The following is a 17,280-nucleotide window of genomic DNA, read 5'->3' on the forward strand; positions in this document are numbered from 1 at the left end:
TAATCAGATTGCTGGCTCTGCACTCCTCAGCAACCCTGCAGTTTACTGGGAGTGTCTCCAAGCAAACAAGCAGGAAAAGGTACCAACCTCTGTATTCCTGGAATAAGATCAGGGAACATTATCTAGAAAGTACATGTGGATGTACTTATCCTCAGACTGTAATTTGGGAAAAGAGAGCAGCTTGTGAACTTGGGGTGATTAGACATGAAAGTGAAGTAACTAAACTGAGGAAAACAAATAAAGCTTTTATTGTTATTATCATGTATTAATATTTTTGTAATTTCAATTTAAAACTTAGAATTCTTATATAATCTATTTCTTTCAGGTAATAACAAGTGAAATTTTGAGGTTTTTTTCTGTTTGTAGGCTTGTCAAAATAGTGGAACAGATTTGTAACCTTGTCTATAGCAGTTACACATCGTTGCAATTTTATGTAACCTTTAAAAAGTTGTGATTGCCTGAAATTCACTGTGTCAGAATTGGGTTTTATTGAAATGTGCACATCACTAATAGGGCAACTAAGTTTGACATGCAAGTGTTTAGTCATAGGTCATTGCATCCCACCATGGCATAAGCAGTGATTTGCATGTGTCAATCTTTTTCATTTAGCTTGCCATATATTGGAATGCTGTGATGGCTTGGCCCAGGATGTCATCAGCACCATAGGGCAAGCATTTGAGCTTCGATTTAAGCAGTACTTGCAATGCCCCTCTAAGACACCTACTTTCCCTGATAGGTGAGTGTAATTGCAGAAGACAGTTAAAGGACCTTTCTTAGCTTTCAATTTACTTGATAAAATGTGGACAATGTTGCTGGAGACAGACAGGACTTGAATACTTAAAAAAGATTTCTGTTGTGTTAGTGAAACTGTTTACCTAATGAATAAGAAAGAAGCACAGTCAATTTAAGAGAATAGTCTAAATATGGATTTAACAATGATGTTAAAATGATCATGTGTTTCATGCTGTGGTTAGTAGGCAGAATTGGATGCCCAAGAATGGTTGTTATTTGTGGCATTTCCTCATTACTGTCACAGCAGCTGTGTCAGTTTAGATGGAGTAGGTCAGGCTGCTGGGCTTCCAAAATGACTAATGATGTTTCAGTATTTCTCATATTAGGATGATGTTTCTAGGAATGTGATGTATTTCAGGGAGGTTTGAATGCACTGGTATCTTAAGGATAAAAACTCTGTCTGCTTGTACATGTTCAAAAGGCTGGAATACAGCCTTTTGTTTTTTTTAGCGACATGGATTGCTGTGTGCTTACTAACATTACTAGAAATCCTAGTGAACTTGCACCCTCTGTAATCTTTTATATCAGAGCAAAAACAGGTATATAGGGAATGTAAAATGCCACTATCCTAATCTAGAAGCATGCTGCATTCACATATCTTGATTTTGTGAAGTCCTTGCAGAATTACATTGGTAATAGAGCAGTTATAGTGAAAACAAAGATTTAGAGCCTAGTAAATCAATCAAGTCATAATATTTCAAATGATATTTTAAGGTTAGATAAAGTTGTTTGTTGTTGCAGTTCAGAATGGTCTTTAAAGCCATGGTTAAACATACTCTACTCAGCATAAAGAATTTGATCCATTGCAAAGGAGGTTTATGTCAGTTTGTCTAAACAGAGAAGATCTGCATGATCCACCATTGCTACCTGACTTACAGTGGTAGCTGAAGTGTGCATACAGTATGCAGTAGTGATCCCCTGACAGGCAGTCTTAACCTGCTGAAAGTATCTGTAAGTGCTTTACAAGTGAGAGGCAAAAGAAAGCACTCTCTTCCTTACAGGATGCAGAGTTTTGAGGACCCATGGACGGAGGAAGATAACGAGGCAACAGAGCATCCCTATTACAACAACATCCCAAATAAAATACCTCCCCCTGGCGGATTCCTTGATGCCAGGCTCAAAACAAGGCCTGCCACTGCAGCAGACACAGCTCATGTCAGTATAATTTCATTTCTTCTGTCTTGCTGACTGATCAAAAAAATTTTAAAATATGTGTTTTATGGTAGATACCTTGGGACTGTCTGTAACTCACAGCCCTTCCTGTGTGGCCAGTTTCTGTCTGAATGGCCATTGCAGATCAAGAGGGCAACACATTAGGCATGTTCAGAGCAAATTAAAGGACGTGAAATCCTCATGGTAGTAAAAGATTAACCAGGTTCAAGGAACAGAAATCCACTGGGGGCTACTATATTTGCAGAAACCATGTCTGCTTCAGAGAGTATCAAATAGTGCAAATTAACTGGGAATGATTTAATGCTGAATCATTTAAACAATCTAGTGCAGTCATTACTAGCAGTTCATTATGTTAATGATTTGGTAGTGATCAGTATTCAGCCAGGTTCCTAGGTAGGTTTTCTACCTCATGCTGAACTAAGATCAGCTTGAATATTTCTACCAGCTCTTGTCAAAAGTTTTTGACTGCAGTATCAGTGTAGCCCCCTAAGAGGTGCTTTCAGATCCAGCACAATTCTGCTTAAATCCAGAGGGGTCCTGTCTGAAGCCAACATACTCCCCTCAGTGCCCAAGTGCATCCCCTGGTACCAAAGTGAATCTTTCAGCTCACACAGTGAAGAGGGCTGGGGCTGTCTTCTGGCTCCATGTGTGTTTCTGTGGAACACTTTTCCAAGTAAAAAGTTGTCAAGACTCACCATGTGAGTACAAATTAAAGAAATGATGCGTCATTTGGTATTGGGGGTCACTAAGAGCAGAAATCAGGGAAGAGCACCTGAAGTCCACTGGTAATATCTTACTCTTACATAAATGTATGTGGGATACATATATTCTGACACTATGATGAATTGGAGAGGAAGCCTGAGGGTAAACAAAATACATCCAAGGAAATTGGCAGAGCCACTTGTATTGTGTGTGAGCATTTTAAAGGTAATTGAAAATTTTCCTCCACATGTGTTCTAGTCTGCATCAGGAGTGGGAGGAGAGCAAATCTATTATCAGAGCCATCACTTAGGAGAAAAATTCAGTGAAGAATGGCATCACAAGCCTGTTAAACAAGGTGAGTTTTGCTCCTTTTAGCTGTAATACTGCAGGTGGTCTTGAAGGGCAAAGCATGTGAAATTCTGATGCTTGAAAGTCTTAAGGCAATAAACTGAACTTGGTTGATAGGTTCCCTTTGTCAGAGTTTTAGTGTTGATACCAGTGAAAAGCATTTGATAATTACCTCTGGATAAATTATTAAATGCACACCTTCATGAAAGATTTTTCTTCTTCAGAGCAGAAGAAAATAAAATTACCCAGACTTTCAGTTTTAAAACCCTATGATATTTAAGAGTCTGCTGCATGATCTGTTCTGAAAATCTGATCTTCTAGGGTATGCAAAATAGAATTTTCAAATGAAAAGCCTAAAGTGAGAAGTTTAATTCGAAATGAGAAGCAATGCTGTCTACTCAACAAATAGCAAATAGTGCATAATGTTCCTGTTGTTTTCTTTGAATTTCACATAATTTCAAAATATATATAAAATTTCACCCCATCCAGCTTTTTGTGATAACTTTACTGTGCTTCTAATGACACTTTTATTCAAATGCCAGAATATATTCTCTATTGTTAATCTGCTCACATTTGAGGATTTTATACCTTCTCCTCCTCTTCCTATCATGACTCCCCAGCAGAATATAATTTTTGAAATTTATAATCTTTATTTACAAAGATTTCCTTTCCTCCTGGGAAATAGCCCCACCATACCCTCATTGAAACATGGTTCTGAATCCATTAATTAACACTTTTTTCTACTACATCCAGCAATTATTGACTTTACATCTCCCAGTCCAGGAAATCTTAAAACTGTGGTGATGTGGTGTGGTGATAATTAGTCAACACTGTTCTGTCGATTACACACACACACACACACACACACAAAACAAACAAAAAAAAACAACCAAACAACCAACCAAACAAACAAAAAGTCTTGAATTTTCTAGGATCTCTGGATATTTGTAGTATGTCAGAAGAGAAATCTGAAGTAGCACCAGCAGCAGAGCTGCCAATATATGTAAACACCCAGCATATAAATAGAGAAGATCTATTGGCACTTCAGGCAGATGCTGAAAGTACCTTCAGTGGAACAGCAGAGGATGCTGAAGCAAGCAGCCCAGGAAAGGATCTGTTTGACATGAGTGAGTTCCCTTCTCTTATTCACTTCCTTTCTAACAAATTACTAAATATATTTATGCATTAGTTCTCTATTAAAAAAAATTACTTTTTTAGTTTTCCAAATTTAGTGTTCCTGATGTAATTATGGTGAATTTTAGAATCCATAGTGGTTTCATATTGAACTGAACTAAAAAAAGGGTGGCTGAAGACTTGCAGTTAGTCTGTAAAATGTCTGAGTTAAGCTTAGTTGCAGTCCGTGTTATCCTTAATGTCACAGGCAATTATGTCAGAAGAAAAATTAATCAGAAGACTTGCCATAAGGAAAGAGAAGGAGGGTGAAGGTATGGATGGGTGGGTGGAGAGTTATCTTCAGCCTGTCCTGGGACTGTGTTATGAGGAAGTCAATGCATATATGAAAAGCTTTGTGCCACAAGGAATCTAGCATGTAAATTAATTAAAGCACTGAGATACCTCTTACTCTGGGTAGGCTGATTGTCATATCTGTTCCAACTCTGAAGGCAGTTTTTCCTAGATCAGAATCATCACCATAGCTGCAAAACCACAGTTTAAGTGTCAGCCATAGTTTAGTATTGGTGCTACTAATATACACTGTTTTCAGCCTTGAGGAGATACATAAAGTGACTATATATAGTGAAAGAAATTTGATGTGCAAAAAATTTTCTTGGGTTGTTTTACTCTTCCTACCTCAAATAAATTGCTTATCCATGCTTTATTTAATTCAGCTCACATAATTAAAAAGAAGTGAGACAAAGCAGTTGGTGTCTACAAATTATTTGTAAAATAATAAAGTATCTACATTTCTGCTGTCTTAGTATAGAAAAAAATATTTTCCTGGCATGCTTTTGCTGAGATATGGCTCTATTTCCACAGCTTGGTGAGATGTTCAATTGAAAGAAAGGAGGAGAGAAAAAAGTTGACAGAGTATCTATCTGTGAATATAGATCTGAAATAAGGAAAATCTGCTGTTTGAAATCAGGGATGTTAACTCTTACCAGCCATTGGAACATCAGAGAAAAGCAGCATTAGAAAATGTGCCAATTAGCCCTAAGTTAGTGGTTTGTTGAATTAAACATATGTTGGGCTTCATGCAGACTGCAGTATAGTGAAGACATTTATAAGCCACTTTTATAACTGGCTGAGATATCAATAAGCTGTGACAGCACAATATTTTTCCTATTTCTTTGACCTAAACTAGCCTCTCTGTGGCCCCATGCAAACAGGGCTTTGTACTCCTCACATCTGAACAATCTATTTAGAGCTGGTGTATTGCTTCACTGTGCCGCTCTCCAGATGTCCTTTTGTAAGCCTAGGGGCACAGAACATTTCTTTTTGATATGTACTGGTGGGCCAGATGAAGGTTTTGCAAGAGTAAATAGCTTCCAAGAGGTCAGTACGACCTGTAACAAAGCACCCTATGGCATATTTGCTATTTCTGTAAGACTGCTGGGATCCATAATGACACTTCTTTCCACTCAACTCTACAATTGCACTGAGTTCAGGACTTAGCTGAGGTTTATAAGACGCTTCCCCAAGGCTGATTTTTGCTAGGCAAATGATAATAAATGTGTTAACATGTGTCTGTTTTGCAAGGTTCTCTTCCTAGATGGAGGCTAGGAGTAGGCTGAATGGAGAGGGTGAATGTTTCCCTACTAGACATAGCCTTGGGCTGGAGACTCAGTAATGGATAATTTTTAAATGAATAAGTTGTTTGAACAGAGACCAGATATGAGTATAATGACATTAGGTACCCCTATTATGCAATTTATTTGAAATTAAACTGTCTGACATACCTAGAAAGACCGAAGAAGAGATTTGCCTGGTACCAGATCGTATAAATACAGCTGTTGACAATAGCCACTACTGAAATGAACCAGTACCTTTCAAAAGATCCTGTCAAGGTCAAGTTTGATTTTTATCAATATCATTCTGTGCATAACATATATTTTAAACACATTACACTCCTCAGTCTTAATATATTATATAAATCATTAAGTCTATTACTGTATCTTCTTTTATTTTTTTTCATAAAGAGAAATGGCTGTAATGCAAAATAAATCAAGTTTAAAATGACCAGAGTATCACCATTTTGCTACATGATTTTCCTCTGAATGATCCTGCTCTCGTGTCTATTTCCATAACCAGAACCATTTGAAGATGCTCTCAAGAGTCAAAAATCAGAGGCTATGATGAAGAAATCCATCTCCACGGGATGCACCAGCCCCCCTTTATCCAGAGCACCTGTCTGGACTGAAGCTGAAGAGCTGAGTACAGAGCCGTGGTACCAAGGAGAGATGAGCAGGAAAGAAGCAGAACAGCTATTAAAGAAATGTGGAGATTTCCTTGTGAGGAAGAGTACCACGAATCCTGGCTCCTATGTGCTGACAGGCATGCACAAAGGACAAGCCAAGCATCTTCTTTTGGTGGACCCAGAAGGAACTGTAAGCACTGACTCCTTACTACATGAGGTTTCTGACTCTACTCGTTTTCTCTAAATGCCTCTAATCTTCTTTACAGCTTATTCACACCTTATCATAAGCACCACCTCATATCTCTGATTCTCTCATATCTCTAATTCTCTCCCTGATGCCTAGCAGAAGATCCAGCTCATGATTTCTGCACATTGCAGGGAGCCTTAGGGCTGATTCCCAAGCCAGTTCACACTTTGACCACTGCTGTGCAGTCTTGGCCAGAAGTGCAGCTAAGTCACTTCAGCATTCTTGCCAGAGGAAGGAGGTTTGGCTAGCCTGCACACTGGCAATTTCCACTTGGCATCTCAGTCACCTGGGATATGGACCAGGCCCTCTGTTTTCCTGCATGTATGCCCAGGAGAGAATTGGGGTAAGCCTGTTCTGTCTCTCTGCTGCCCAAAGACTCCCTCAGCTGATGAAGGGACCTTCCCCACAGCAGAATGGAGGGGCCAAGGGAGCTCTGGTTTTCCATAGCTGTCCTGTTCTGCTTCTGTGGAGACATAAACCCTTCAGAGAGATTAAAATCATTGTCATGAGTTTTATTCTTGGCTCCTGTAGCAGCAAGTAGGCAACTCCTTTTCCTCTACAAAGGACAGCTTTAGATAACCCACCCCAAGGTGAGAAATTCTCATACAGGAGTTGGCCTGTTGGCCAACTGAGCTGAGAAAGCTGAGAAAGCAGAATTATGTCAGTCCTTCAGAGTCTGTATTGCAGTGGTGAGGAGTGTCCATGGTACTTATTGCAATTAATTATGTTTGCCAGGTGAGGCCAGTCAAAGAGTGGCTTTGCACTCTTGAGGTGCCAACTGTCTAGCCCTGGTTTGATGGGTACACCAGCACAGGGGAGTGGCTCTACAGCTCTTGAGGGGCAGCCTCTTCAGCTAAAATTTGCCAACAGTTTTGTGACTCTTGCAACAAGGAGCCTAATCTCTTTTAGGCATAAATCCACAGGCTACTGGAAGGGAAACACTGCTGTGTGGCCTGGCAAGTGCAGGAATGCTGTGTCCCGGGAGCTCTGCTGCAGAGCTGACCAGCATGGAATACTCAGGTTGTGTGATGACTACCGGGGCATTTCCTTCCTATCCAGGTTGGAGGGTCCTCCCCACCATCTTTGCTGCACTGGCTGTAGTGCATCTCTAATTTGCTGATCTCCTTGGTTAGAGACCTGCTTGTTATCTGCACCTATCCCTTCTCTCAGCTTGCTTGTATCACCGTGCCCCAAATGGCCCTGAGATGCTTTGCTCAGGAGGCACTGTTCCAGAACAATGATTTTCTGCAACTGTAGTTAGCTACAGACAGCTGTGCTGTCTGTGCAATCTGTGGGATCCTGACACAGCTTCTGAGCAGCCCTATTTGCAACTTGTCAACGTGGAGAATCATCAATAAACGCCAGTGTGTGGCCAGCCACTACAGCATGCCAGCAGCTTGCATTTCATCTGCATGGTCTCAGTGGGATTGTTCTTGAAGACTGATTCACACAAATGCTGCCTGAAAATTAATTTCACACACAGTACTCAGTGACACGTAACAGGTCTTAAGGGTGTGTTCTCAGAGCAGAGTTAACTGTCCAGTTTCTTCTGCTCTCATCCAGCTAACAAAAAAGTAAAAAAAGGAAAAAGAGGGCCCTCGCTCAAATAACAGATGTTTACAATGGAGGTCTGCAGGATTTTTCTAGATCTAGAATTAAAACTCTGATGATGGAAGAGCATCTACCTTATGGTAAGAACATCTCATAATACAGATGAGTAAACTTAGTGCTTTCTAAAAGATATCTTTTTCATTTTGAAAATACAGTTTGATTTTAGAGAAAGTGACATGTCAAAGCAGAATTTTTCAGAAATTGGCAGAGCCTTTTAGCTTCCTGCAGTGACATAACTATGTGTAGACTGACCAGAAAGCATCATATGCCATCAAACTTACTTGTTTCCTTTTTTTTTTTTACCCTGTGACCTATTGTGCTAAGCTTCTAGCAATTTTTACAGAACTTAATGTTGAAACTGAATTATTACAGGGGAGGTGTCCACCACAGCAGAAAATGACTTTTGAAAGTTTTAACACAAGTTGTTCTTCTTCCTGAGAATACTTCAAGGAGTACAGACAACATTTCTTACTCAGAACAGTGCTCACAGGTGTTTGCTTGAGGCAGAATACAGCCAGCCCAATACAAAGTTTTAGCTCAACATAGTGCTTGCTTGAGGTGGATCTGTGCTCTGCCTGTAGCAGCTGTATGCCTAACTCATTTGAAACACAGGAAGGAAATTTTTTGTGAACATGTGGCTAAATAATTAAAGATTGCTTTGTAATATAGGTTAGTTTTAGGTTTCTGGTAATTTTGACTGTTTTATCTTGCAATATCAGTTTCTTCCTATCATGGGTGGAATATTGCATATCAGCAGAATGCTGCTACAGAGGGCTGGTATGTGGGCTAGAAAAATGATTTTTCCTGCCCTGAAGTGCTTCAGTTCCAAAGGCACAGGATGTATTGTGCAGCACAGGGCAAACCCAAGTTAAGCAAATATGGTGGCTGGATCATTTCCTAGGAAGGGAGGTTTTGAGTAGTGGAAGAAAAACATCTTAAGAAAAGCACAGAAATGCCGAGGTGTGCAAACAACTGGTTTCTGACATATCTGGCTTGATAGCTGTTTCTAATTAAAAGAGTGCAAACACCTCAAAGAAGCACTTGGTCCTTTGAAGGAGAAAAATTGATCAAAAAATCTGACTTACAGTGAAACAAAATCATGAATGGAAGTTTTCAAGCAGACCTATTCAGAAAGAGTAATAAGAGTAGGCTGTTCCATGGAGCTGCATGCAAAATATCTATTTGGTGAAAATAGGGGAATGAGAGAGAAAACGGAAGCCACACTGGAGAATCACCAAATTTCCACCAATTTTGATGGAAGAGGGATCCGTTTCTAAAATATTATTTTGTCATTTTATTCTTATTTTAGTGTGAAATTAAGGGGGAAAGTACCTTACTATTTAATCTATCTTCTTGCATCCTTTTTTTGAAGGTCCGTACAAAAGATCGCGTCTTTGACAGCATAAGTCATCTCATCAACTATCACCTCGAGAACAATTTGCCTATAGTTTCTTCAGTGAGTGAACTCTGCCTGCAACAGCCTGCTGAAAGAAAACAATGATAACTCTTTTAGTTATTGCAACTTGCAAGCTATAGCTGGTAGAAATTGCAGATCTGAAAAGAAAATGTACATTTAAAAAACACTCACATATTCACACACATTTCACAAGTATGTTTTATTTAAGTTTAGAAAGTCCCATTTCATAAGGTACACTTGAACATTTTCAATGCTTTATGTGACATGAAATCACAGCAAAACTCTTTCTTAAAAGTAATTTCAACAAAATTGTTCAGATTCTCTAATGTGAATGTTGATAGTGTATATACACATTATATATACAAATACAGTATATATTTATATTTTTCAAGTCAGTCTGTTGACAGTATAAAACTATCTTCTGTGCCATGTGTTTTTACCAAAAGAAAAATGACAAGTGTGATTGTTCAGAAAAAAAAAATAGAATTCAGCAGTCTCAATTTCTTGAGAAATTTAATATTACAAATCCTATTTCTGATTTTACCTAAGAAGCACAACTATGGGGATTACAGATGGATTATGCTAGTTAACCATGGAAGGAATTTGAATTCAGTAACTAGTATTCCAACTCAGAAATTTAGCATAAAATGTTTTTAAAAAGCATTATTTAGTGTCACTGATATCAAAAGGATTTTATCTTTCTGACATCAAGTTTGAATTCTTATATGATACTATTCAAAACATTTGTATCTTTAGCAATGATTTTGTGTGGTGTCTATGTGTATGAGGTGTGTGCTTTGATTTTTCTTATGATACCGTAACAGTGTTTATTAATTTCAGTGCTAAGGTTATTTATAAGTAGTTCTCTGCTTATGGTGAAAATCTAGGTGTCCTTGAACTAAGAGTCTCAAATGAGACGTTGCATACTGATCAGACAAGTTCAAATAACTTGTGTTTAATTGGCTTAATACAAGATGTACATGACTGTTCAAAGACATATCTGGAAAATCTTGTCTTCTTTTAAGCAGTAAAAACTGTCTGAACTCAGTGATCAGTTTTGCAAACGATGTCACTTGCATTTACTTGCCAAAGCATAACTTCATTTTGGCCTTCAGCAAGTGATAGGTATTGGAAATATACTGTTTTTCTCTAAATATCAAGTTTTAAAAATACGCATATTATAAAGACACATTTCTGGCAGAAATGCCCTGAACTTTTGGTACTGGGAAATGCTTTAAGGGATGTTTGTACTGTTCACATTTAAGCATTATATAAAGTTATTTTCCCATTCTATGAATCCTATTATGAGTCAAATTCAATAGACACAGTTCCTGTAAATGCAATGCTTGTGCCAGAGTCAAGATTTAGCCTTCAGCAATCCAAGGTCTTCTCTAGCACCAGTCTCTCAAATCAAATCTTCAGACTTGATTCATAAAATCTCAACAGGGCAAGTCTAGGTTAAGTATCTGCCTACCCTGCAGTATACTTAAAGTTACATTTAGTTCTAAGAATCTGCTAAGTTTAAAAACCATAATCAAGTTTCTAACCGTAATCAAACTGACTGAAGAATTCACTCAGAATATATTCAGACAGGACTACCATGTTAAAATTCTGAAATACCTTTCTTGTACCTTCTACTTTTAAATATGGTGATGCTGCAACTTGAAAATTTGATTTTGAGTAATCTCAAAACTGAAAATTATTGAGACACCTATTACACCTAATGATGTAATTACACCTATGTAAAAATACACTTGCTTCTGTAATTAAGGCATCCAGAAGCCAAACGAAGACACTAGTGAACTAAATGCTTGTGATTAATTTTACTAAAGATAGTTATTATTTGGTATTTCTAGATCTGAATGGGAGCTGAGAAATAAGGAGAGCAATTAAATGCTGAATTCAACCTAAATCAGTATGCCATTGAGTTTAGTGGAATTCTTAAAATTTTGTTTTACTAGACTGGGAGTGGCAAGGAAATAGGAACAGATCTTATGTCCCAAAGTGGTATCCACCAAAATGACTTTATCTGAGAGTCTCATAAATTGACTTTATTTATCCATGTCTCACCATATTCCAGTTTAAATCATCTCAGCTGCCACTTTTTTCATACATAATGCTTGTTATTCCATGTTCTAACCTTCCTGTAGCCATATTCTGGAAAGTTTTCACTGTGATATCACTACCTATGAGAGAACATGTCTTTTTTTCTTTGAATATAGCATATCATTTCAGTAAAAGTCTGCTGCATAAGACCCTTAAGTGTCTTCAAAAAATCCACCTCCTTCCTATGTCCATTTTGGATTCCTAAATATCCCGGAAACATGAGACAAGATTTGGGTGTATGAATTAAAGGCACTAAACATACACTGAAATAAATACCTTAATTTTTTTACCGCTGTCCTAGCTGTAGCTTTAATAACTTAGCAGCCACTTAGCTGCATGTTGTGGAAATTAAAGCTGGTGTCAAGGAGACACAAAATGAAACTGCTTGACAGAAATACTAAACTTCCCAGACTATATTTCACAAACTGTGCCTCCAGGGAAATGTGGCTATTTTTGAGCTGCTCTGTCAGCACAGCCAATTTTCCCAGCTCAGCATATTCCCTGATGATTCAAAGGTTGCATATATCTTGTCTAGATGCAGTGTGGTCTGAGATGGCAGCAGTGCCCTGCTGAAACCATGGGCCAGCAGATCCTGCCTGGCCACACATCAGGATACACAGGCTTTTCCACATCACTGGGAGCCACACAGTCTCAAAACTGTCCAGAAAGGAAGAGCATGTGTGCCACTCAGTGCTCCATTTGTGGATCCTGCCATGTTTTTTGTCCCTGTCATTCCTGTAGATTTGGCTTTCCCCCTTATGAGAAGGTCAAATAAACTGTAAAGCTATTTGGATAGCAGTTCCAAACCAGTCACTAGACTGGTTTTAAACTGATTTCAACCAGATCTAACTGAACCTGCTAGAGTGGCTAGGCTCGCTTCTGTGAGGAGCCAACACTGCAACTAATTTAAGAGATGCAAAAGTAATAAGATAGATTTACATGCTGAGAAGTTAGCTGAAAACCTGACAACTGACAATATAATAATGTGAGTCTTTTAATGTTCACCTTTGGTCTGGAGTCCCTGACCTTTTTAATTATTTTTTATGCAATCTCAAGGACTAGACACTTGCTTGTGGCAATTAAAGAAGTGGGATTTTACTGAAAGAAAAACATTTCTAGACTTGGTAGAAATCACTGAGATAAGGTGATACTGTAGTATCTTTTGAAGTTTTTCCAATGAACAACTGTGAAGTCAGAACTGGAACTCTAAATATCCTGCAAGACTGTCTACATTGGTTTTGAGTCCTATCTGATTAACAGTTTTGATTACAGTTGTGTTGCAGCTTTAGGCACTAATGCCAATGAAAACACATTCAATGCCTTTAAACAACATTTATATGTGAACCAGGTGATTTTGTTACTTTGTATTGCAGATCTAGACTAGTTATTAAAATAAAACTCTTTCAATGTTGCTGGCAGTGATAGGCTGGACATCTATGTACAATAATGTTCCCAAACTTTCAGTTATTTCAGATGCTTCAGAAGTAATGAAACCTGAAAATATGGTTTAAAAACTGCATTACCTTCTGACAAATGGGAGTTTGCTCAGAGTGAGGAATTGCAACTTCCCTTTCCTTAATGTAAGAAGAGAATATTCAAACTAACCAAGCCTGGCTGGTGACCATATAGGAAGATATAATTTCCATGGCTTAATGTCTGCCTTTTTGCCGACTTAATTTCCTACAGGGTTCACAATAGGAGGTAACACTGGTTCTGCCAAAACCTGTCTGCCGGACATTCAATAAAAGCTTGAACAAAGGACATAGTCCTGGGACCAAGACTTCAGTGCAAAATGTGCATTGTCACTGAACAAAATTTTAACAATCTGGTAAATATCACCTACCAGCACTAAATTTTCTATATCCTGTATTCATACATTTTTCCACACTGTGGAATAATATACCCACATTTTTTATCATCATGGTCCCCAGGCATCATGTGCAGTAAGATGAGGAGAATTTAAAAAAAATAAAAAATACTGTAGTGTGATTGCTGCTGGCACATCAATGCCAGATGCCAGCTATAATGTATTAATAACAGAATTGATGCATATTTAGTTAGACATTTGTCAGTAGATTTAATAACCAGCAAAGTTTGGCACCTTCTAGGAAATTTGCAGCTACCAGAACGAGATTTGGAACTTGTGAATATTTTGCAAAAAGCTTACAAATCCTGCTCTCAAAATTTTGTTCTTAGCTTCCAACATCTATCCAAAGTAAGTGGTAGAACCAAGAATTTATATTAAGTAAACCATAATCCATATTTGCATAAAAGAAGTCTAAGCTGAAGTAAGAGACATACTTCCCTTTTTATCTGCCTGACAGTTTCAAAATATGTCTGCATAAAATCTAAATTCAGACACACCTTAGTGTAGTGTCAAAACCACTTTGACTTGCATGGTTTTTTTTGCCCAAGCTGAAGTTCGCACTCTTCACACATCCATGTAGGTTCAAAGCTGTCTAAATGTGGGTGAATTCCCACTTAATGCTCTGTGATCAGCTGGACTGACCCTACTCACTTGCATACAGTGTCTGTGGACCTAGGTCATATCTGCATTGGATGCAGCTGGAATGAGGGCAGGCCAGTGGACGTGCAATTTGCCTGCAGTTAACCAGAGGCTTGGACAGAGAGTGAAAACCTGTCTTGAGGGAGAAAACTTCAGGGATAAGAAATGTGAAGCCTGGAAACATGAGCCAGTAGGCATTTAAGCCACTAATGAAAATAGAGAGTTGCTGCCAAATTATAAACATGCTAATTGGTTGATAGAGTTAAAGCAGAACCTCTGGGGATACAAAGCCTACTGCTCATCTCTTACTGAGACATTTCTGTTCACAAGCCCTGATCTGTTCCTCTGCACACTCCAATGTAAACATCTCCTAAGGCTACCAGGGAAAAAATGCAGGGCTTTTTTTTTTTTATTTTTAAAATTTTTGTCTCAGTAAAGGGGATAAGATTTCAGAGCGACACATTTCTAGCAAAAGCACTATACAAAGAGTGTTTAAACCTTGTTTGACAACACAACAGGTCATGGAAACCAAAGGAAGAAAGAAGCTAGAACTAGGTGACTCATTCTGCTACCCCACTGTGTAAGAGACAGTGCAGATGACTCAGAAAACAAAGGTAGCCTCAGAATTTAAGATGCAGATTTACACTTTATGTAGCTATCATGAAGATCAAATAAAGTCCAGGTCAAGTGAAAGCTTTTTCTAGCAGTCCTCCTTTTTCTTCCATGAGGAAAAGGATACCAAATACATCCAGGAATACAGTAATTCAAAATTAAGTGAAATTTTCTATTAAGTGAAGAATGTGAAGATTATAATTAGTATATATTTGTGTCCTTTTTGTCTGGATTGCTGTGATAACTGCTTCCTAGTAAAGTCCTGCAGAGTTAAAACTTGAAAGAAGCTAGGTTTCTTCTTTTAAGGTAAATGTATTTCTTTGCATTGTGTGGGCAGCAACAACAAAACTAAAAAGTGACTATTTTGCTGTAAAAGGAAGTTTTATTGTACAATTGTTATTTAATAATATTTATTACTTTTAGAAACATTTTTAACTGAGAATTGCAGGAAAAATAATGTATGTGGAAATAATGTGATAATTTATATTCCTAACCACTTTTGTGAATCTCAAGTGTTTGCCTCTCTGCTGACTGTGAAATTTTAGCTATAGAGACATATTTTGTCTCTGAGGAAGTCCTTGAGCAATGTAGTTTGGAATATAAGTGTCATGCAACTGTTTTCTGATTATTCAGTTTGTATATGTTTAACCAAAGTAATAAAACAGTGAGCACTATTACTAGATTGAAATGCATGTAAAGTGGGCTTGAATTTGTTCTTATGCTCAGGTTCCTCAAGGAAGTTTATTTGCTGGGTTTGGGGTTGGGCTTCGCTTTTTTTTAATCAACCTGAAGGGAGGCACATTTTGTAGTAAAATGTGTGCCTTCCAAAAGGTTCATGTGGACACTGAATATTAGTAAGTCAATCAATTGCTCAACCCAGTAGAATCAGAGAGGAAAAATGTCAGAGGACCAAATTGCACACGAGGACCGGGACCTTAGCTACACTGACCTTACACCACCACAGGAGCTCCACTTTGACAGAGACAATACACGTGTTTGTTTCCAACAAACGCTATTTTCGTGAAAGCATGTAACCATTAATGCAGGCCCTGCTTCTGAGCCAGATGATGTCCTGTCCTGGATAGGTGGCTTTCCTGCTTGGCACACGGAATAGGTGAGAATAGAAAAGGGTAGTCCACTCCATGATGTTTTTCAGCGGGGTGTGACTGCAAGGACAAGAGCAGCCCCTCTGCGTACTGTGGAGAGGACAATGTCTCCATGTCTGCAGGAAGCTTAGCTGTGCTGAGCTCTAACCCTGGTCCTCTTCCTCCACTGACCACGTCCTCTTGCAAAGGCCCTTCCTTCCCTTTTGACCACTTGGACAACAGCTGAGCCTGAGCATGCCCTGGGAAGTTATGCTGCACTTGGGGAGAAGAGATGCATCTCTGAGTGCATCAGGGCACCTGCGAACTCTGCATGCCTCTGCACGGTGCCTCCAGCCCTCTTCAGGGCCACAGGGCAGCTGCAGGGATCCCAGTCACTGCTGCTGTGCCTGGCCCGTGAGTCTGGCCCTGGGAAGAGAGTGTCTCCAGCCTGGGTGGCCAAGGCTCCCTGCTCCTGCTGGGAGTGTCCTCAGCGGGCAGGTGGGATGGCACCTGCAGGAGAACACCAGCACATCTCTGCTCAGGAGCAGCCCACTGCCTCACTGTGAGGCCCTGAGCTTTTTGGTGCCTGGCACTTTACACACACACAGGCGTTTTCCATTTCCTTACTAGAGCAGTTGGAAACAAGCTCGGAAGGCAGCACAAAGCTTCACAACAATCTCTTCTTGCAAAATGTGTTTTTCCAGGGAGCAGCCATGCCTGGATCAGACAGCCCTCCAAGCACATAGGCCAGGAGACTGACCCTACTCCCAGAAAGCAGGGAAAAAGCCCTTCCCCAGCCCGGGGGATGGCAGATGCAGCACCTGCCATCCTCCACTGCTTCATGATTCATTCACAGAAACATGTAAAGTCCTGAGCTGGAAGAGATCCATCAGGATTATCATGTCCAACTCCTGGCCCTGTGCAATACACCACAAGAGTCACACTATGTGCCTGAGAGACCAAGTATTTCTTTAACCCTGTCAGGCTTGGTGCTGTGACCCCTTCCTTGGGGAGTCTGTTCCAGGGCCCAAGCACCCTCTGGGTAAAGAACCTTTCCCTGATATCAACCCAAAACTTCCCCTGACTCACGCTGTTTCCTCAAGGTCTGTCACTGGTCATGACAGTGAAGAGGTCCCCTTCCCTCATGATGATATTGTAAACCACAGTGAGGTCCTCTCTCAGCCTCCTCCAAGCTGAAAATACAAGATTCAACTACTCCTCACACAGCCTCTCCTCCAAACCCTTCGCCATCCTCATGGCCTTCTACTGGACATTGTCCAATAGCTTAATGTGTTTTATATTGTGGTG

At 39.3% G+C, this 17,280-nt stretch overlaps 1 protein-coding gene across 1 annotated transcript in view; it reads left to right on the top strand.

The window, feature by feature from the left end:
- The window catches only part of SHC3 (SHC adaptor protein 3), a 51,895-nt gene extending 41,761 nt beyond the window's left edge, over positions 1-10,134 (top strand). The window contains exons 7-12 of the mRNA XM_056514648.1: positions 610-736; positions 1,794-1,947; positions 2,926-3,022; positions 3,948-4,142; positions 6,283-6,578; positions 9,619-10,134. Coding sequence (XP_056370623.1) covers positions 610-736; positions 1,794-1,947; positions 2,926-3,022; positions 3,948-4,142; positions 6,283-6,578; positions 9,619-9,747 — 998 coding nt within the window. The 3' untranslated portion in view covers positions 9,748-10,134. The remainder of the gene's footprint in view (positions 1-609; positions 737-1,793; positions 1,948-2,925; positions 3,023-3,947; positions 4,143-6,282; positions 6,579-9,618) is intronic.
- Positions 10,135-17,280: the final 7,146 nt, after the last annotated feature.

This window comes from Oenanthe melanoleuca, chromosome Z, assembly GCF_029582105.1.
Source record: "Oenanthe melanoleuca isolate GR-GAL-2019-014 chromosome Z, OMel1.0, whole genome shotgun sequence".
Classification (NCBI taxonomy): domain Eukaryota; kingdom Metazoa; phylum Chordata; class Aves; order Passeriformes; family Muscicapidae; genus Oenanthe; species Oenanthe melanoleuca.